The sequence below is a fragment of the Saimiri boliviensis genome, chromosome 3 (genome assembly GCF_048565385.1).
Source record: "Saimiri boliviensis isolate mSaiBol1 chromosome 3, mSaiBol1.pri, whole genome shotgun sequence".
NCBI lineage: Eukaryota > Metazoa > Chordata > Mammalia > Primates > Cebidae > Saimiri > Saimiri boliviensis.
The window spans coordinates 169,453,891-169,477,593 of record NC_133451.1 but is presented as its reverse complement, the minus strand read 5'-3'; the positions used below and the strand labels follow the sequence as shown (position 1 = coordinate 169,477,593).

At 35.8% G+C, this 23,703-nt stretch overlaps 1 protein-coding gene across 8 annotated transcripts in view; it reads left to right on the top strand.

Annotated features, from left to right (window-relative positions):
- Window positions 1-23,703, top strand: part of LOC101039804 (N-deacetylase and N-sulfotransferase 3) — a 204,171-nt gene that overhangs the window by 91,698 nt on the left and 88,770 nt on the right. For 7 of the 8 annotated variants that reach the window (XM_010340358.3, XM_074396964.1, XM_074396965.1 and 4 more), the window contains 2 exons: window positions 5,316-5,501; window positions 10,826-10,954. In XM_010340358.3, the coding sequence (XP_010338660.3) occupies window positions 5,316-5,501; window positions 10,826-10,954 (315 nt within the window). The remainder of the gene's footprint in view (window positions 1-5,315; window positions 5,502-10,825; window positions 10,955-23,703) is intronic. The other variant, XM_074396969.1, reaches the window with a different exon arrangement.

Here is a 23,703-nt window from a genome sequence, read left to right as displayed (position 1 = left end):
GCCCTCTCCTACTGTGGCTGAGCCAGTATCCAAGACGCAAGACAATGTCCTCTTGGCTCTTTGCCTCCTCCCCTTAAACAAAAGGAAGGAGACACTTTCATTGCTGTGAGTTGCACTGTCTGGGATTGGGGGAGGAATGGCACAAGCAATCCTTTAGCTGCTCAGACTAGTGTTACTACCTAAGTCACATCTACCCTAGTCTACTGGCTCTAAGCCCAATCCAGAACTAGGAGTTGCCTAGGAATTGCAGTCCTTGTGTGCTGGACTGTCCTTCAAGTTTATATAGGACCTTAGAGTATGTTGGCCCATGGTGGCAAGACTTGACAAGAAACTCAAGCTCTGACGAGATGCGTGAATTCCCCTTGGATAAGTCTAGTCCAAATGCTCCATGTGTGGACACCGGCTGAACCCAGCATGGCTTTGCTTTCTGCTTGACAGGGTAGCACTGAGTTCAGTGTAAAGTCCCCTAGTCACTGGGCTCTCCCTCCCCCAACTACATAGACCAGGCATTCCCAAACTTTTTACACAGGGGGCCAGTTCACTGTCCCTCAGACCGTTGGAGGGCCGCCACATACTGTGCTCCTCTCACTGACCACCAACGAAAGAGGTGCCCCTTCCTGAATTGTGGCAGGGGGCCGGATAAATGGCCTCAGGGGGCCGCATGCGGCCCGCGGGCCGTAGTTTGGGGATGCCTGACATAGACCCTCTGCACTGCATGACCACTGCCAAGGGATAGGGGAAAGGTGGCACTGGTGATTCAAGACTGTCTCCAATGCCCCTCGATGCCATTTTCATTAACTTTTATGAAGATAAAATGGGGTACTGTGATTGCTCACCTAATTTTTCTTTTTTCTAAACAGCACTTTTCTGTATACAGGTAGTTGTTAAAATTTGGTCTTTCTGCAAGGGGTACAAATGGTGTAGGCTTCTATTCTGCCATCCTGCTCTGCCCTCATAATTTTTAACTACAGTCTCAAAAGTACTTTCAAGTATTATTTACACAGATATTTAAATTTCCCTGAAAGTTATCATGTGTTTATTCCTCAGCCAAACAGGCAGTGTAACAAAGATGATTGAGAGGGAGGTAATCAGAATCAGATCATGTAGTCTTTCACTAATATTTGTTGAGTACTTGCTGTTGGAAAGACATTGAGCATACTGCAGTGGATAAAATGGAGCCTAAATTTCATGAAGTTTATCATTTATTGAAAAAGAGAGATATTATATAAATGCCTTTTCTATGCAAAAAATACATGCTTACAAACTGTGCTGTGTACTACATAAAACCAAGGAAAGCTACTAAGAGAAGTCTTAATATCGACTTCATTTAAAGGGATTTGTCAGCAAAGTCTTCTCTGAAGATGTGACAGAATAAATTACTTTCAGATTTATTCATGTGAAGATTTGGAGTAGAAACATTTGAGGCTAAGATGCTGAGGTAGAAAAGTGCTTGGTGAGTATCAGGGAAAGGTTCATGTGACTAAAATTCAGTGAAGGATGGAGAGTGGTACAAGTTGAGGCTAGACAGAGAAGCAAGGATCATACACACTGCTTGTGATCATGCTAAGAGTTCGGTAATTTAAGTGTAAAGGGAAATCAGGAAAGGATTTTGAGTAGGCAATCACATAATCATATTTATAGCTTTTAAATATTACCTTGCAGGGAATGGATTGGAAGGAAGCAAGAGAGAAAATGGGATTCTATGCCACAAGGCAATGGGATAAGATGGTGGATTCGACTAGAGTGATGATAATGATAGAATTGAAGAAAAGTAGCTAAACTTAAGATGCATACCAGAGATAGTACTGATAGGACATAACCATGGACTAGATTTAGGAAAGAAGAAATAGGAGGTGTCAAAACTCTATCTTTCAACACAACAACTTGTTTGTTGATGGTTGATGATGTCATTTAATAATATGGAGAAACCCTGGAGAAAGAGAGTATCTGGTAGGGCTGAGATGTGGAGATCATGAATTCAGCTATTAAGATTATTAATTCCACTTGTATTCCAAGTATTTGATTACATTTTATAGTTACGTAGCCATATTCCTCAGTGTTTTTGACCCATATCCTCCACTAGAAAAATCTTGACATGTAGTTCCTGGATCTAAGCTGCTACTTTCAATCAAAGATTAATGAAAAGAATAATTAGAATTAACTTTTAAGGTAGACTTTTTGCTGCAGTTTATAAAATAATATTTGCTTAATCTCAAATTGAACAATACACAGGAAGTAATCAGCCAAAATATTAGCATGATCGCTAAACCTTTTAAAACATGACAGCCTGCCTTCCAGATCACACCACCTGCAATCTTAGCCCAAACTTTTCTATACAGTAACTTTTCAGGTGTTGTCTCTGGTGATGAATGCAAATTTGGAAGCAAATTTATGTTGCATTTTTCTAAAATGAATTTAAAAGAGGCCTCCTACTAACTGTGAATGACTCACAAGCTGGAACCACATGGCAGTGGGCTGAGCATATTTGGAGGAATCAGAAGGGAAGCAGGCCTAGGACGTATTGGGATAGTAGTCAGAGTTCACCGCAGAAGCCTCATGAAAGAGAATCCCAAAATCTACAAAGAAAGTAGAAAAGACAGCCTGTCTCTTTTATTGGAAAAAAAGTGGCCCCGTAGTTTTATAATTTCCACATTATAGTTGAGAGGTAGAATCATAGCATATAAAAATAATAGAAGCAGGGTAGTAACAACAACAATAATTTTCAAACTTCATTACATGTGTGTCATGTTTCCAGAACTATACTAACTGCCTTTCAAAACTACCTCTGAACCCCTTTGAGTTAATGCCCTTATTATTAGCATTTTAGAAAACAGGAAACAAGGCTTAGAGCTCATAGGTTGTCTGCCAAAGGCCATGCAGTTGATAAATGAGAGCATGAACAGCCAGATATGTCTGACTCCAGAAGCGATATTTTCTGCTACTATGCCACACTGCACCAGCACACAAATAAAAGATGAAACTAAAAACCCGCTTCAGTCGGGTGTGCTGGTGTGCACTTGTAATCCTAACTACTATGGAAGGATTGCTTGTGCCCAGGAAAACAAGGCTGCAGTAAGCTATATTCACCACCACTGTATTCCAGCCTGGGCAACAGAGTGAGATCCAGTCGCAATAAATAAATCAATTAATTAAAAATCACAGTAGATCTTTAGTGTTAAATCTAGGGAGAAAAAAAGTAAAAACTGTATAGACATTGGTTGCCAAATATCTTTAAATTCAAAATAAGGGAAATGTCTCTGCTGTGCTGGGCCATCGTTTTGTGCTATGTGGGTCTCAAAGACACAGCTGACTACTCATAAGTATTTAAAATCACCTTGAGCTTTTGAACAGCATAATTTCTTATAAATTTGCAGATACCTGAATTTTATAACATAACTCCTGTCATTGTGAATTTCTTCCTTGCTTCTTCCTATACTCGTCAAAAAGTTGTTAACCTCCTCTGCACCACACAACATTTCCATGTAACAGGCCTGCATATTCACCCCTGAATCTAAAAGTTGAAATTCAAAATAAAAGAATACTATTTCACAACCACTATAGAAATAATAAAGTTACTACATTACATTTTTTTAACATTGTTAATCTATAATTATTCATTTTTTAGTGTTTGTGATTGAAATTCATTTTTCTTCATCTGGTCTTTATCACCATTTCCCTAGCCTTCAACCACTTTAGATGAACACAAATTATGTGTTGATAAGTGATGTTTAGTAGGAAAGAAATTATTTTAGTTTGAGTTTTTAAAACAGTAAGAAAAAAGCAATGAAATATTTCAATTTGACTTTTAGTGGAGTTCTGAACATGATGGTTATGTGGTTATAGCAATGTCTACAATAGATTCAAATAAAATGAAGAATTTAAAACTTCCCTCTTACCCTTCAGAAACACAGGAATGGTCTACTTCACCTCCAATACCACCCATTCTCTTTCTCACAGCAGTAATGTAGTGGCTCCCATTTTGGGCATCCTCAACTACAGCCGCCTGAACTGAGTTTTGAGCAACAGAGTTTACAAGATAAGAAAAGGGCATTCCAATTGAGGAGGACAGTGTGTATAGTATACAGCAATGACGTGAAGGAAATCAGAAATTGCGGGGAATGAGTGCTGATAGGACATGAGGCCATCTAAGTAGGTTGGGACCAAATTTTGAGGGTCTTTTATGCCATACAAAGGAATTTAAACAAGTATTTAGGTAATGGAAACTGTTGGCAAGCTGGTTTCCTTCTACATTCAGGTACTTCATGTACTTTGTTCCCTCCTGATATTATTTAGATTTAAAAACAAAGCTAACCATATCTCTAATTTTTCCATACCAACTGGCTGCATATTTCTGCAATTTAATTCATTCAGCAGCCTGACACTATGATTCTGTGCATGTGAAATTGTTATTTGGCATGAAGATGGTTATTAATTTTAAAAACCTATTTTAGTGAAATTTTCAAAGACTTTTTTCAAGCAATTGAAAAATATAATCAGAAAAATAAAAAGTAATTTTGGAGAAAAAAATACATGTCACCTACTGAAGCCATGGGTGGTTTGTTTCTAAAGGACATATTTCATTTTGTGTTCCTGTATAATTTTCCTCTATCCCCGTTTTTTCTTTTTAACTGGAGTCATTTTAATGTTCAAGAGCTTGACTTCAAATCAACTAAGTTTCCAGAATATTTGGCTGTGTCAGTACTTTCAACTTTCACGATAGGGGCTTTTACTTCAAAAAAAATATTACTCTATAGAATTTTACCGCATTATTCAATCAAAAGTGTGTGCTTCACTTAAGGCAGGGAACATCATTACTACTGGCCCACACGCTGAGGGGACAACAGAAATGTGGCAAACTTGGTAGAAACGATACAGCAGACGAAATAAAATCTTGTCAGCAGCCTAGTGAATTTGGAATGTGTTCTTCTAATAAATATTGGCTTCATTTTGTGGGAAATGCTTAGTTTTGTTTTTAATAAGTGCCTACATTTAGTTTGTCAATGTTGTGGGCAATGGGAAAACAGGTGGTTATGACGAGGATGTGCAAAATAGAGACTATTTCAAATTATTCATTAAAATCACTAGTTCTGTCTCACCACCCCTCAAACACAGATGCACCAACGTAGAGACCGGTGGAATGGCTACCAGGCTTCATGACGTCTAGAGGTGTTAATAGTTGGTATTTTAATTTTACCACACAATTAAGTAATGATGCATTTAAACATATATATTTATAGGACATTTGAAACTCTCGAGGTACCAATAGGAGCAAGATAAATCTTTACACACTCTAATTAACATCTGCTTGGTCTTAGGAGCATGGCATTCCTACGGACATGGGCTACGCCGTGGCCCCTCACCATTCCGGCGTCTACCCTGTACACGTTCAGCTTTATGAGGCCTGGAAGAAGGTCTGGAATATTAAAATCACCAGCACTGAAGAATATCCACATCTGAAACCAGCTAGATACCGGAGGGGTTTTATCCACAAAAACATCATGGTGAGCTTCCTCCGGTATGCATAGGGTACAACTAATTCTGCCAGATTTACATTCCTCATTTGAAGAAAGAAAAAAGCAAATGTTAGAAACATAACTGTAGGAGAAGCTCCATGCTCCAGGAAGCATATTTGTCATATCTAAGCAGAAAATGTTTTAATTAAATCACTTCTTTTCAATTCTTCAAATATAACTGGAAAAAGTTTTTTTACTGACATTACCAGTGGTACGCAGGCACTGATGTTAAAATACTAAAAAAAAATTACATTTAACTTGCAGATAATTTTTAGTAGACATCATTTCTTCAAAATGTTATTCAGTATGAAAAACTAACACCAACTCTGTCTATATTAACCATGCTGCTCTTTGACAAGCCAGTCAAACTCTGTTCTTCTGTTTACCAAGCCAGACTAAAAAAGAACTCAACCATTTGCAGCCAGAAGCCACATGTGAGGCCCTGCATAACCATTAACATATAATAATATAGAGTTAAAATGACAGGTGATGTTAATTAAATCATTTGCAAACACCATTTAATTCTATCTGGGCTTCTCTGTTTTGCTTTTTGTAATTTTAGCAAATGTATATTGTCGAAATATGCTACTACCTCCCAAAGTAAGCAATTAAATCCTAATTTATTCCCAAATCAGAAAATCCAAAGAAAGTACTAGTATAGCTAGGAATCAGCCTCCTAATTTAGAATCACACACTGGGAAGAAACACCACAGAAGAACACTATGTGATGAGCCACCATAACACTCTGTTGAACTGGTAAGTCTAAAGAGATGTCTACCCTCTAGAATTAGGTTATAACTGACTTCTTTTCAGACAGTTTTTCAATGTCTGCAAGAATTGCAGAGTGGATAGACATAATAACTTAGATCATCTCCCATCTTGACGTTTCCCTCAACAAAAACTGTTGTAAATGCTAGACAGGGACATTATGGCCACATTTTACCCCAATCTACCCTTCCTCTGTACTGAAAATGAACTTACAGTGGCTCAAACTGCTAACGTTGTAACCAGAGTGAGTTTAGAAGACCTGGGTTATATTCTCCACTTCTCCTACATTTCTCCTAAAGACACATTTTATCTATCTTACAAATGCATGAATTTTGCAGGTAATTGAGGCTCTAACAGATTTCCTCTTTCGATGGAACTGTCACTGTGGGCCCACTTTTGCAGCAATCTGTGGAAACCTTCTATATTTGGCTTGTGGACTCTTGGATGAGAGTTCCCAAATGGGAAATATTTAGCAGACAGTTGATTACACTATAAGAGAGAGAAAACAGGGCTAGGAACCATCCAAATAGAGAAGCAAGTAGAGACCACAGGAGCCAATATTCCCTCCTAGGAAGAGAATGAATCTAGAAAAAGGGAACTGAGAACTGAACTTTAGATCGCATTCTTGTTTTGTTGTACGAGATGAGAGCAACATTTTTTTTTTTTTGATGATCCATTTCCAAATCCAACTCAAAAGGCTTCATCATCTTCCCTTTAAACCAGCTATCAATTGTGCTATTTTTAGTTCTGTAATTTGAACATCATTCTATCCCCCCCAGCACTTCTAATCAGGGTTTACATTTCATCAATAATTTCTTTATATCCTTTTTATTTTCTTTCCCACTGCCACCATCCTAATCCACTTCCTTGACTTTCATGTATTTACTCTGGTGCTGCTTTCTACTTTGTCTGTTTACAGCTTTCATCCACCCCCTCACTGCAGTCTCTCCCATAGACAGTGCCAACCTTTTAATCTTTCTAAAATGCTGCCTTCATCCTGGCCTTTCTAACCTTGATCAGTTCCAAATGCTTCCATACCCACTAATGTAACCTTCAGGGACCTGAAAAACATCTGGTCTGTCTACCTTTCTATTTCCTATTCCCTGTAGCTGAAACACACTCACTCCAACTAAAACCCATAATAGTATTGCTGTTACCATGCTTGTGTCATTCTTTCCACCTTGAGAGACTTTCTGGCCACTCTCTACCTATTTCTATAACCTTTATTCTTCAATATTAAGTCCCATATCTTAAATAATTGAAAATAAAACACCTTAGTATATAGCGACTTAATACCTGGCTCATACCTATAGAGATCATATTCTCCTCTGAATTCCTATAACACATCATTTTGTATTTTCATCAGGAACATAAATGCCAATTACACTTTAAGGTGTTTGAGCCCTAACCAAAGTCTCTGGACCACAAGTTTTCTTGCATTTTCAACTGAGCCATTTTAATTTGCTTCAGTCAGGACCTGATGGAAAACCAGCATTCTCTACTCTAATTTCTGGTTGTTGAACATGACTCTCTGGAAAGAACCAGTATATTAGTCCATTCTCACATTGCTACAAGGAAATGCCCAAGACTGGGGTAATTTATAAAGGAAAGAGGTTTAATTGATTCACCACTCAGCATGGCTGGGCAGACCTCAGGAAACTTACAATCATGGCAGAAGGCAAAGGGGCAGCAAAGCACCTTCTTCACAAGGCAGCAGGAAGAAGAAGTGCCAAATGAATGGGGAAGACCTCATAAAATCATCAGATCTCGTGAGAACTCACTATCACAAGAACAGCATGTGGGATGCTACTCCCATGATTCAGTTACCTCCACCTGGTCTCTCCATTGACAAATGAGTATTATGGGGATTATAATTTAAGATGAGATTTGGATGGGGACACAAACACTAACCATATCAGCCAAAGACTCTAATAAATTAGACTACATATCCTATCTACTTACTGTTTTTAATGCAAATCCCCATTGGTAGAGACTACTATTAATCCTGCTGAAAAGCCTCTAAGTGGTCTTTTCTGGTATCCCCCAGAAGTATTTGTTGGCAGTTGCTCCTGATTGAGCCTTAGGTACAGATGTTGGCTTCGGTTCCCATAGGCCAAGATTCTTGTTGATCATGGCTTTCATAATCAACTCTCAGTTATTTTCAGCAGCAATAAAGTTTCCAGGGGTTCGTTGGCATCTCAAAGTTTGAATTTGATATTGTCACATTCCCAGAACCAAGTCTAGGGGGCAGTCCACAGCAGAATACCTAAAAACGTTTCTCATCCTTTCTGTAGCACAAGACAGCTGTTTCAAGGAGCATGCTCATCATTGGGTGTCACTGCATTTAAGCAGCAAGGCGGTGGAATATGGCCCTTTTCACATTCCTGATTATCTTTCTAACCCCCTGTGGTAGTCCACTGACTCCCCTAGGGCCCTCGATGGGGCTCATACCCTCAGCAGTAGTGCTCTAGGAGTTGCAGGGTAAAGCCTGCCACTTCCTCTTCACTGCATTGAAATTCAAAGAATTTGAGAAATAGACAAAACTCAGATATCTTTTCATTTATCTCTTCATTTTGCACAGAATCAGCTAGGCAATCAAGTCTGAAGGATGGCTCTGTATATATTCTATAATCTTCCAAGCAAGAGATTCAAGCTGAACCCTAGAAGTGATTCAGTCACAGCCATGCACTTTTAAAATGTAACATTTACTTGGCATTTAACACATGTGAGCATTTTATTATTTAGCTTTGAGGTCTTTCTCGTTACCCTGATGTAGTTTGAATCCTTCAAGAGTAGAAAACATATATCTTTCTGTTCTCTCACGTGGACTCACATGAAACTAGCATACAGATCTAGCATTCTAGCATAAAACTAACTTCATGCAACAGATTAACATAGAGTCCATAGCTAGTTCCACTAGCATGGAACTAACTCTGTTCTGTGGGCTAGCATAGAGTTTAGAATAAATATTTGTTAAATAAACAAATAAATGCTATATAAAGCATTTATTCCAAATGCTTTCCAAATTCAAAATTTCATTTTTAATTTCCAAATATTACATTTATAATTGTTAGAAAATATATCTAATTCTGTTAAAATGCGTTTGCATTTAGTTTTTATTTTTTGTGTATAGATAGCATTATGAGGATGTATAATGCCTTTAAACATCAGAGCTAATATTCTGTGCTTTAAACAGAATATTTTAACTATTTTATTAAGACAAATAGCTTCTAAGGATATAACTTCTACCAACTTACTAAAATAAATAGGATATATAGAGTTTTGATTTATTCAGTAATAGGTGATATACTGATTGAACTGTCTGTCCAAGGACTAGATTATATAATAGATTACATTATATAACCAGTATCATATAGTACTGTCCAAGGGCTAGATTAAAATTTATTTTAATATACATACAAGTTTTTTTTAAAAAAAAAAAAAACAGTATATTTCCAAAGGGTTGTAAAACATAAGAAGTCCTGGACAGGTAATATTTTGAAAGCACTTACTGAACCAAATATGCTTTGAGAGTGGAGACAGAAAACATGAAGATTGATTTGCTTAGGACAATAACCAGAAGACCTGCCTGTATATGATTTTGTAACATTTGTAGCTCTCTGAAGTATACTTATTAATGTTCTGCTACTTCGAATGTATAGTGACAAACACAGGTCACCATTAAGTCATTGGAAAATATTTAGCTTAAGGCTTTACCATCTTGCACAGCTTTAATTTACACCTTTTTTTATAATTGCAAAAGGCTGTAAGAATTCAAAAAATCTTACCACAAGTATATATAAGTGAAGCAGATAGTAGTTTTTATACACAAAGGATGAAGAGAAGACCTTTTGCTAAATGACCTTTTATCAGTTTGTGGTTACACTTTCTAAAAGTAACAAACTAAGTGGATAATCTCTTGGAACTGGCAGGCTTCACACTTAGAATCTGAGGCAATTACTATAGCCTGTGGTAGTCCTTTCAGACCAGAACAGATAACTGTGATTTGCTTCTCAAATATTCATTCTAATTTAAAATGTCATTCCCTAAGAAGCATATTGAGTTGATAATTGACTCCATTTTCTAATGCATGACAGAATTTGGCAGAATTTTTATTGCATTTTATGGCAAATTTTATTCTTAAAATTATTGCCTATTAGGATTATAGTATACCATAGAAAATGCAGTACTTTTAAAGCCTCATTTTCACTTCTTTTTTTTTAATCTCTTAAAAAAAGATCTCTTAAGATGCTGGAACCTACTAGGCTTCTTAATAGAATTACTTACTTTGATATTTAAAACAAACAAGTGGCTAAAATAACATAATACTTATTTTAGTTTTAAAATATTTCTTCAATTTTCTTCACTCTTCCCTCCATATTAACATCACCCTCTCTTGCCTAGAGTATGATAGATTGTCCAGGCCCTAGTTAGAACCTGAATAACATCACTAGCTTGTGCATCATCTTCCATGAGCAAAAAGCTAAGTTTCAACAAATTGACTGAAAAAAGCTTTTTCCTTACTTTTTTCATTTTTCCTTCAGGTTCTCCCAAGACAAACCTGTGGGCTTTTCACTCACACCATTTTCTACAAAGAATATCCAGGGGGTCCTAAAGAGCTGGATAAAAGTATCCAAGGAGGAGAACTTTTCTTCACTGTCATCCTCAACCCTGTAAGTACTTCATTCTCCAAATAAATAGTGAAAAATGATAGGGCTGGCAAAAATTACCCTGGCAAAGAGGCTAGGGATTGGGCAGTCATTTGCCAAGCCAATATGAAGTTCTAGTTTCGAAACAGTAGTAAAAACTAAATAGAACCACATCTAAAAATGGGGACAAACCAGTTCTACAAGTGGCAGTACTAGGAATTCATGGCAGAACTAGGGAAGTGCTCCAGCGGATCCTCCTCTGCATTGTAAAGTGATCAGAAGCTTTTATGGAGAACAAAGTTTTTCACCTGTAAAACTCTATTTCCACTGGGAACCAATTTTTTTTGTTTGTTTGTTTTGTTTTGTTTCATTTAGGCAACAATTACCTCTATTATTCTTTTTCCTACTATTTAAAGTTAATGTAGAAGCGAAATGGTAGAGGAATAAGGTAACCAAATAGAGTCATATTTTCTACTTCATGTTAGATCTCATCTTGCCAGATTATAGGCTGAAGCAGAGCAGGCCTATTTAATGTGCTAGTCTTTTACTTTTCATACTTATGTGTCAGATCCACAATGAATGAACTATTTGCGTATATTTATGCTTGAGGCAAGTATTAGATAGTTGTGTAGAGAAAGAACAAATCGAAGTAAGCTATAAAAGGGAAAGAAGGAATTTTATTTCCCTTCTGAAAATCACTAACATAAAAAATAAAGCTAAGTTTATTTATCAGATGATGTATGGATTTGCTCCTGGCATTGGCAATATTCAGGATAAAAAAATAATTATTTCCAAATTAAAAAAAAATTATCAGTAAAAAAAAGTTGGATAAGATAGTGATAAATTGAATAAAATTTGCAAAACCCCTCTCTTGACCTTAGTTTTATAGTCACTGCAAATAAAATTGCAGATAGTGCATCTACTTGTATTCAAGGAAATTTATTGTATTCAATTCTACTTGTATTCATACACTATACCTATTTTTTAACTTCTAGAAAATGAGATAGAAGAAAGAGTAACTCATTTTTGGACAAATCCTGCTTGTATATTCAAAAATGGTGATAGTTTGAAGTAGTGTGATATTTGGACTTCTGGAAATTTATCAACCGTCAGATCCCAAAATTACGAGTAACTCTGGTTTGAACATCAGAAATAATATGACTCTTCTAACTTAGCTATTTTCACAAATGGAAGTATTTTGAATGTCCTTATACAGCTTTCTTTTCTTTTTTCTCAATGCAGTCAGTACAGTAATACACAGGCAATGAGTTAAACCAACGCCTGGTTATGAACTGAAGAAGCAGTTAAAACACTCAAAATGCGAACATTTGCACCAATAACTGCAAGCACTTTAATATGTCATCTGTAAAATTCTGATGCTTCACATTGACTTTTATCATAGAGCAACAGGAGTATTAACAAATAATCATGAACTTTTTTTTATTATACTTTTAAGTTCTGGGGTACAGGTGCAGAACATGCAGATTTGTTACATAGGTATACACATGCCATGGGAGTTGGCTGCATCCATCAACCTGTCATCTATATTAGGTATTTCTCCTAATGCTATTCCTCCCCAGCCCCTCACCCACAAACAGCCCCCAGTGTGCGATGTTCCCCTCCCTGTGTCCATGTGTTCTCATTGTTCAACTCCCACTTGTGAGTACGAACATGCAGTGTTTGCTTTCTGTTCTTGTGTTGGTTTGCTGAGAATGATGGTTTCCAGCTTCATCCATGACCCTGCAAAGGACATGAACTCATCCTTTTCTATGGCTGTATAGTATTCCAAATCATGAACTCCTTAAAAGTTCACAATAGTATTTTATCTCTGAATTTCTAAACCAAATGAGTTTCATTTAGCATGGAAGAAATTCAGTTAAATCATTCACGTACAATGTATTTATACTAAGAATTTCACATTTGTGATAAGAAATATATTTTTCATTAATTAAAATGAAATTATGTCTTAAATTTTAAAAACCTTAAAGTTTATGTTAATTTTGGACACTAATTGGACTAACAGCAAATTATTTAACAAACCTCACTACTTTTCAGGCCCTTATCAAAAGTATTCGGCAATTTTATGTCTTGATGAGGAGGTTCATAGGAATAAAGGTGGCAGGGGAGACAGGGGGAGCTGCACAAAACTTGTTCTTTCCTGATTCAGAAAACTTTCAGTAGACAATTACTTTCAGAAAAAATACCTAGACTCAAAATAAATGACAAATCTTGTCAGATAACACAAGACAGACAAGGAATTCAAAGCTAACTTTATCTGGCACACCAACTCTTATGTTGGAAGCAGTTCTACTCACCCAGAGACAAGAGGTTAAGAAGCCCACATCTGGATTTAGCCCACATCTAGCCAGAGGGAAAACTGTTAACATTAGTTAGTGATGTGGCCTTGGAGAACAGAGTAAGGTGTAGTGGCATGCTTCTCATGAATTCTCCATCCTGAAATTAAGTGCCTGGTTAAAGTTTGTATTGAAACTAAGGAAGATTCAGGTGCAGTAAGGCATGCCAGTAATTTAGCAGATGACGTTTTTCATTAGGCCAGAATGAAAACGAGAAAACCTTGATAGAATCAAAGTATACATTAGCTGCAGGAAAGTCATGAATGTTAATTTTAGTGGATTTGAAAAATAGCCATTGTAAGTGTAATACCCCAGGCCTCAATTAGAAATGCCATTTTCTGAGAATGCCAAGGGAGGTTATCATTTACCACAAAAAAGATAGATGGGTATTAGAAACATGGCACTTAAATACATTCAAATACATCTGAGCTGAAAACAGAAATATAAACAGGACTTTAGTTAATGAGGGTTTTAATTTTTTTCCCATTTGTCCACATAATATCAAGGTGCTCTGATAACTTACCAATACTGGGGTGAGCGATGAATACAATAAGGTGCCCCTCAGAATTAAACCGGAAAGATCACGGAAAAGGTAAAAAACTCCTTAAACAGAACAACTCTCTGGCCTGAAATGTTTTAATGTTATCAAAATAGTTGTTATTGTGAAAGAAAGAAGTATAAATCAAGTGAATTTAATAAAATAGAGAATTACAAAGACAAATGTTAGCACCGTCTGGAGTAGAGAAAACCTTGGTCATCTCCAAATGAGCCTTTCCAATGTCATAGGCCTGGACGCCTCTCATGTAGGTTAGGTGCAGGGGTTTTGATGAATAGACTTTGAGGTTCAGATCCAGCAGGCTATCTGAGCCTGGAACCATTAACATTTCAATTTTTCTAATTATCGTCTTTCTGATTCTAAACCCAACCGATCACTTCCTCTTTATGGTTTACTTTCTCATATAGCTCCTTCTATAGGAGAAAAATACACTAATCATAAAAATTTGTAAAATTATCTTGCAAATTATTCTCCCAGAGAGTACAAGTTTTATTTTAATTGATCAATGTAACCAGACTATCTGGAAAGGGCCGTCCAACTGTAAAGACAGTAATTGTAGAGTATTTCAGTTCCTATGTAATTTACAATTACACATTTTTTTTTTTTTTTTTTTTTTTTTTTTTTGAGACGGAGTTTCACTCTTGTTACCCAGACTGGAGTGCAATGGCGCGATCTCGGCTCACCGCAACCTCCGCCTCCTGGGTTCAGGCAATTCTCCTGCCTCAGCCTCCTGAGTAGCTGGGATTACAGGCACGCGCCACCACGCCCAGCTAGTTTTTTTGTATTTTTAGTAGAGACGGGGTTTCACCATGTTGACCAGGATGGTCTCAATCTCTCGACCTCGTGATCCACCTGCCTCGGCCTCCCAAAGTGCTGGGATTACAGGCTTGAGCCACCGCGCCCGGCCCTACACATTTTAAACTAATAGACGGTATCCTGTTTTTATTTATCAGTTTCATGAGCTTTTGCTAATTTGATTCTGCCCCAGAAAAACTGACTCTCTCTGCAAGTGTGCTGAATCAGGTTTTGGAGCCTGTCAGTCAGAAATAGACCTCAAAGTGGTTGTGGATGCAGGATGGTAATGAGAGTTACCTCATGATATACCATGGGAGAGAGAGCCACTGGAAGTACCCCAGAGTCACTGTCAGCTGTACATAGACATGAAATTTCTACACAAATGTGTAATATACCCAGATATAAATATTCTTGATCAATTTACAATTCTACAGAGTACTCATATATATTTTCAAAAACTGTGAGAGTCTATTGACTTTACTTATATAAAACAATATGTAGAAGGGTACTAACAACTAAAACTTACGAAGATAACAAAAGAATTAATTGGCAATGATTGCATCTGCCCTCAATAAATAGAACGCAATGTAATTTATGGCATATATACTTATACAAAGGAACTAGTAAGACTACAGTGTCCATTTTAACAAGTTTCCAGTTCCACCTGTCTTAGGAAAATACAATAATTGGTCTCTAGCCAATCCCACAGATTTGGGAGTAAACTGAACCTCTTTGGAGAGGCTCAAAAGATTCATTTTGAAGCTTGTAAAGTCTGAGTAGAGTAAGCAGTTCTTTTGGGTGGGACCAATTAATTTTATCATTTTATTATGTGTATTGCTCCATACTCGCTTGGAATGCAAGCTCCTATAGGGCATTTACATCTTGTGGTTTGTTTATTCTAAACCTCAACACTAGTAAGAGTTCTGGTATTATAAGGTGCTTAAAAAATATTTTATAAATGAATAAATGAACTTAAATATCCAAAAGGGAGAGTCAGAGTGACCAGTAGTAAAATAAATTATGTTCACCCTTATGTAATTTAATACATTCAGGCATTTAAAAACATGTATAATAATTTTGGCTGGGCATGGTGGCTCACACCTGTAATTCTAGCACTTTGGGAGGCCGAGGTGGGTGGATAACCTGAGGTCAGAAATTTGTGACTAGCCTGGCCAATATGATGAAACCACGTCTCTACTAAAAATACAAAAATTAGCCAGGCATGGTGGTGCACACCTGTAATCCCAGCTACTCAGGAGGCTGAGGCAGGAGAATCGCTTGAACCAAGAAGGCGGAGGTTGCAGTGAGCTGAGATCACGCCACAGCACTCCAGCCTGGGCAACAGAGCAAGACTCTGTCTAAAATAATAATAATAATAGTAATTTTAATGACTTGGGGAATATTCATAATCTACTCAATGGGAAAAGTAAATTACAAGAAATTGAGATATGAGTATAGAAATACACTAGAAAGAACTCAGCAGAATATTAGCAGTAGTCATCCTAGATCACATGACTGAAGATGATTTCCATTATCTTCCTCTAATTTTTATATAATATCTATAGGGAACACCTATTAGTGTTACAACTAAAAACTTCAAACACTTGCACACACAGAGAGACACACACACACAGACACAACACACGCAGTTACACAATAAATGCTACATTAAAAATGATTACCTAATAGTGATGTATATAAAATGGAATTATTTTGCGTTATTGGTGTATCAGGAATAGAATTTCTATTTACTCAGTTCCCATTGTTCTGTATCTGTAAGTCTTATGTCTCATATGTTGCCCAACACCTCCCCCACAGTGTGATTACCTGTGTGTGCATCTGTTCCACTGTATAATGGGGCATTATTATTACAGAGGTAATCTGTTTGTGCTTCATCTTTCTGCTTTCCACTGTGTCTAGATCAATGTTTGAATCTAATAAGAGTTTACTAAATGTGTTTTAATGATTGACTAAATGCATGAGGAGTTACATTTCAGGGGCATGACTTGCTTTAAGGTAAATCCAAATGTTAATAACATGCCTAGTTTTAATCAAACTGCATCTGACTGATTCTCTGCTTGCAAGTAAATAAAATTTAGAATTCATAAAATGTTTAGATGTCCCTAAATCTTTAGCAGGTTTTTGCAAGTGATGATGAAATTTACCTGACACACAACAAAGGACTATTAAACTGGAAAAGACCATAAAGGTTATCTATCAATCTCCTAATTTTTAGTGGAGAACCAGAATTCCAAAGAGATTATTTAGCTCACTGCACATCACTTATGTAATATTCTTCCTCTTAGTTCACCACTTCACCCATTACAACACACTGTTTCTGCACCTTCCTTCTTAATATGACTCAGTGACCTGGTACTGGGAAAATGTGTGAGTGGTTTAACATGCCAGGCTGTTGTGTAAGAAAAAGCAAACCATCTCCATATAGAGTTAAAAAGCAAAATATTAGTGCTTTTGAGAAAAGCTGTAAGAAGTAGTAGCTGTTAAGGAAAAATGTCTAATATACTTTAAAAGAACTACAAATAAAGAACTATGTTCTTTTTATCTTAAACCAATACATTGTATTGATATTACTTATAAAATGATAAGGCTTTTAAATTTATAAAGCCAAAACATTTTATTTATTTGTTATCCTCCATATCAGCGCTATTTTTCTATTAGTAACGTTCTACATCACTAACTGTGGTATTATATACAGCAGGTCCTTGAATAATGTTATTTCATTTAGTGTCATTTAGTTACAATGTTGATAAAGAAAAAATCAATTCCCATCCAAGGCCAATCTGTGTGGAGTTTGCACATTCTCCACATGTCTCTATGGGTTTTCTCCTGGCACTCTGGTTTCTTCCTACATCCCAAAGATGTGCATATCAAGTTAATTTTCCTGTCTATATTGTGATGGAATAGCATGCCATCCAGGGTTGGTTCTTGCCTTGTGCTGTGAACTGCCAGGATAGGCTCTGGCCCCAAGCAATCCTAAACTGGAATAACTGGGTAAATGATTATCTTACTTGCTTTTTATTAATCTTTCTTAAATGTATGTAAAGCTCACATTTATTTCGGTGTTTAAAATTAAAGTGCTTTGGTTCCTATTTAGAAGTCGGGTGATAGTTTGGGGAACAGAAATATGTCATAGGAAATTAGCCCTGGTTTAGATTATTTTGCCAATGATAAAATTGGTTTTGTTATGTGTCATTTTGTTTATACTTGTAGTTTCCAAGAACCTACCAATAATATTAAGTGAGAACTTACTGTAATTACCTGTCACTGTGAGATTAAGAAAACCACAAGAAAGCATGATTAAGTCGTTTTGACTCCATAATTAAGAAAAATAGGAATATGATAAACTTCCAAGCTTTTAGAATGATTATCTTAAAATGTAAGAAAATAGACATTAAGATTGAGAAATGAATATTATGTTATTCTTTGTTTAATCCTTTGATAGTTTCCCACAGCAATCAATGACACCCAGTAGAAAAGAGCTCAGCCAGTTCTCAGATGTTAATTCCTAAACACTGTTTCTAGCATTCAGGATAAACAGAAAATTTCTTCACTTGAAAAAAAATAAATCAAATCTGGCTCCTGTCCGCTTTTCTGATCCCTTTTTTCAATAACTTCTTCTATGCACCTTTCATTTTATCCATACAAAATAATTCACAGTACCTTGAACAAAACTTTTTACTATCTCACTCTGTGTCTTAAAGTGTTACCACCTCAAGCTAGAATGCCCTCCTGCAAATCTGAGCTCACACACCATCTTTTTAAAGATGACATCCCCAATCCTCCAACTTGATTTCTAATGTTTCTCTGTGTTCATATGGAACTCAGGCATAACCCAATTATAATTTGCCCACAGTCCTGAAATCAATTACCTTTACCTTACAATAATTTTTGACTTCCTTGATGGAAAACATCATGCCTTATTCTATTTTACATTCACAATACACTACAAAAGTAGATTTTAAATAAATGGCACATAGTAGATTCTAAATAAATGACAATGTGTTACCTTCCCATGATTACATATGTACTATCTTTGGATTTTGAAAGAAAATTTGGTTGCCTTGGAAATACCCCACCACAGAATTCACTTGATTACAGAGGGTTTGACTAACTGGACTTTTATTCCCTGCCAACATGGCATCCAGTATACAGCCTTATTGAAGTCATTGAATTTACAAGAAGATGCTCAATTTCACTCATAATAAGAAAAATGCAAAGCAAGATTATACTGAGATACTATTTCTAATCTACCAAATTAACAAAAATTCAAATGATTTATAAGATATTATGTTAGCAAGTCTGTGGGAAAACAGGTACTCTCGTACATCCTAGTGGGTGAGCAAAATTGTGCAACCCTAATGGAAGAAATTTAGCAATATCTAACAAATCTACATAGCACTTGCTGTTTGCTGCAGAAATTCTACCATTAGGACTCTACCTTAGAGAAGGAATTACCAGAAAGTCAATTTTTTAATGAACAGTCTGAGTGCACACCATTTTTTCAGTTATTCATTATAAGATTATCTGTACATTGAATAGTAGGAAAAACCTAAACATCTACCCATAAAAGACTGCTTTAAAAAATCTGTGGTATAGTCATACAAGAGACTACTATACAAATAAAATTAGGAAGATTTTGATGTACTGTGATTTCCACAATATATTAAGGGAGGAAAAAGTGGGCAATTTGAATACATATTGATAATTACCTACTTGTACAAAAAAAATAGGAAAAACACATCAAAATACTAAAAGGATTTTATTATTAATAGAAATTTTTAAAAAGTAATGGGGAGAGTGGGAAAAACTCTTCACTAAGTACATTTTTTACATAGGTTTTTGGTTTTTTTTGTTTTTGTTTTTGTTTGTTTTTTTTTGTTTTTTTTGAGATAGAGTCTCACTATGTCACCCAGGCTGAAGTGCAATGGCCGGATCTCGGCTCACTGCAACCTCCACCTCCCAAGTTCAAGAGATTCTCCTGCCTCAGCCTCCAAGTAGCTGGGGCTATAGTTCATGTCACCATGCCTGGCTAATTTTTTGTATTTTTTGTAGAGATGGGGTTTCACCATGTTAACCAAAATGGTCTCCATCTCCTGACCTCATGATCCAACCACCTTGGCCTCCCAAAGTGCTGGGATTACAGACGTGAGCCACGGTGCCCAGGCTCTAGCTCTGATTTTGAACCATGAAATGTTTTACATATAATCAAAATAATAAATGAAAAAGGATGAGGGGGAAATAAGCAAACCTGACAATTGAAGAAAAATGAGCAATTCTAAAATGGACATATGTAATATATTACAGAAAATAATTAAAATAATTTTGAGTAGAGTATTCTAACTGCATACGTTTAGTGAAAGGTAGGACAAAACTGCATGGAAAATATAAACTTTATTAATAAATTTTTGTTGAATTATGAAACATTTCTCATGTATTGTCAGATAGAGAAAATAAAAGAATATATTGATACTGTTGGGAACTGAGTTTTCACTGCAAAACAAATAAAATTATGGAAAAGAGAATAATAAGGGAGAATCAGAGTATTTGAATTTGAAATGAGGAGACTAATAAGAACTTAAGGTTTCCTAACTCTATCTAGAATCAATGACACCCAGTAGCAAACAGCTCAGCTAATGCTCAAATTTTAATTTCTAAATACCATTTCTCCCCAAAAGTAAGTGGGCTTTTGAAGAAAAGGCTAAATTCAAGTCAGATACATGGAAAGTACAAATTGAGTCTGAAACACCTTGTACCAGAAAAAAATGAAACACTCAAACACTAACAAGGTTGTATTAAACAGGACAGAAATCAGCTAAAAGTGCCCTTGATATGAGATAATTTGAGCATCAAAAAATGGAGGTTATAGACATACTCAAAGTATGAATAAAGAAGAAGAGTTCTTCTGTAGAAAAGAATGCCAGTGCCAGCTAATAAATACAGATAGAATGATGGAATTAGAAGATAATCATTTTGCAGATACCAATGAAAAAAATTCATTGAGAAAAGAAACATCAATAGTTGCTGAAACTTTTGGGTGAAAGATTATACAGCCTTAAGGTTTAATTCCATAAATTACTTATTAATTACAAAGAGAAAAATCATTCTTTAAAATGGAGAAATCTGACAGTTTCTACTGTAACCAAGTGATCAGATTTAACATTACCAAAGATAAGCTGATAGTATGTACCTTCTACTGTAATTAAATACAAAATAAAGTAGGGTGACATCAACAAAATGATGAAATAAAAAGCCCCAGATCCTCCTTCCTCCTATAGAGTCATCAACTCAACAATAATACATGAACTAATTCCCTTTGTGAAAAATCCAGAAACAAATTAAGACATTTCAGGACCTCAGACAAGCACAAAACCAACTTCATAGAGGCCAGTAAAAAAATTCCTAATACTCACTTGCCATAGTCTCTTCCACTGAGAGAGCAGAGAGCAACTGGAAGAAAACTCCCAGACTTGGCTTGTACATTTTTGCGCATTCAACATTTAGGCTTTTGACAGGAGAGAGAGGGGCAGAAGGGTGCAGGGTGGAGGGTTGCTTGAGAGACTAGTTTTTATCTTATCTGTCTCAGAGTGCTGACAGGACCCAACAATATTCTAGAAGTCAGGAGCTGCTGACAACAAAAGACAGCTGGGCAGCTTATAGCAGCTCCAGAGAACACCAGAAGGAGGAATAAATTATAAGGTCTTGTAAGAAAGTCAACCAGTAAATCCCTCTAATTGAGATTTTACACACACAAATCTACATAATCTACATACATCTGGTCTGTATCCACAGACCAGATGTGAGACGACCTCAGAATCTCTAACCTAGCTGATTGGTGAAGGTTTGTTCCTGTACAAAGCCAGTTCTTTACAGAGTGAGAGAGGTTGCTATTTTTTGAAATGCACAGACCCCAACAAAAGATAACAAGGCACATAAAGAAAAAGGAAAATACAGTCCAATCCAAGGAATAAAGTAAGTCTCCAGAAACCAACTTAATGAAATGGAGAGATATAAATTACCTGACAGAGAATTCAAAATAATCATCATAAAGATGTTCAACAAACTCAGGAGAAAAATGGACAAAGTGAGAATTTCAACAAAGAAACAGAAAATATTAAAAATGGAATCAAATAGAAATCTCAGAGCTGAAGAATAAAATAACTGAAGTGAAAATTTCACTACAACGTTTAAATAGCAAACATGATCAAGCAGAAGAAAGAATCAGAAAACTCAAAGACAGGTCATTTGAAATTATCCAGAGAGCAAAATAATACAAAACAAAATAAAATCGTGAAGAAAGTCTAAGGGACTTATGAAATCAAGTTTACAAATATTTGTATTATGGGAGCCTCACAAAGAGAAGAAAGAGAGAAAGATGCAGAAAATTTATTTAACGAAATAATGGCCAAAACTTCCCAAACATGGAAAAGGAAGTAGAGATCCAAATTCAAGAAGGCCAACAAACTCCAATTGAGAAGAACTCAAAGATAACCACACCAAAAACATTATAATAAAATGTCAAAATTCAAAGGATGTAGAAAGCAGAAAAAGAAAAGTGATTCATCACATACAGGAGAGCCTCCATAACACTATTAGCAGATAACTAGCAGAAACCTTTCAGCACAAAATGAAGAAGGGAGATATATTCAAAGGGCTGAAGGGAAAAAATTGCCAACCAAGAATCCCATAGTCTGCAAAATTGTCCTTCAATAATGAAGGAAAGAAAGGCTTCTGCACAACAACAACAGCAAATTGATATATATATTTGTTGTCATTAGTCATAGAAAATAACAAAATCACATCCTTTGCAGTAACATGGATGGAGCTAGAGGCCATTATCCTTAGCAAACAACTACAGGAACAGAAAATCAAATACCACATGTTCTCACTTGTAAGTGGGAACTAAATGCTGAGAACACATGGACACAAAGAGGGGAACAACAGACTCTGAGGCTGACCACAGGGTGGAGGATGGGAGGAGGGAGAGGAACAAAAAAAATAACTATTGAGTACCAGTCTTGGTAGCTGGGTGATGAAATAATATGTACATCTAACTGCTATGACATGAGATTACCTATATAAAAAAGCTACACATGCAACCCTGAATCTAAAATAGAAAGTTAGAAGAAATAAAGACCTAGATAAGCAAATGCTGAGGGAGTTTATAACCACTATAGTTCCTTTGCAAGAAATGCTAAAAGGAGGCCTTCAAATTGAAATGAAAACACCATAGGCAGCAGCAGAAATGCATATGAAACCATCAAGCTGACCGCTAAAGGTAAATATATAGAAAAATAGATAATACTATAATATTGTAATGTTTTAATTCTGATACTCAAAATGCAAAAGTATAAAAAAATCACTATAACGATAAAAATATGTTAATGAATACACATTATAAAAAGATGTATTTTGTGATAATAAAAAGGGTAACAGAGGTGAAAGAGTAAAGTTTTTATATGCAATTGAAGTTAATCAGCTTAAAATATCAGCTTATATTTGTTATAAGATGTTTTATGTAAACTCCATAGTACCACAAAAAAAAAAAAAACTTGTTAAAAACACACCAAATAAGTGACAAAGAAATTAAAGCCTATCACTCAAAAATCAATAAAACACAGAAGATAGCAAAAGAAGAAAAGATGGACCCCAAAAAAAGCTACAAGACAAAACAATTTAAAAAATGGTAATAGTAAGTGCTTCCCTATCAGTAGCTACGTTAAATGTAAATAAATTAAACTTCTCAATCAAAATGATACAGTAGATGAATGGATAATAAAAACAAGATCCAGCTATATGCTGTCTATATTAGACTACCTTTAGATTTAAAGGCATGCACAAGCTGAAAGTATGAAAAATTTATTCCATGCAAATGATAACCGAGAGAGAGCAAAAGTAGCCTGATATATTCGTATCAGACAAAATGAACTTTAAGTCCAAACTGTCACAAAAAAACAATGAAGGACATTATCTAATGATTAAAAAGTTAATTAGCCACAATTATAAATATAAATGCCTGCAAATTCAGAACACCCAAATATGTAAAATAA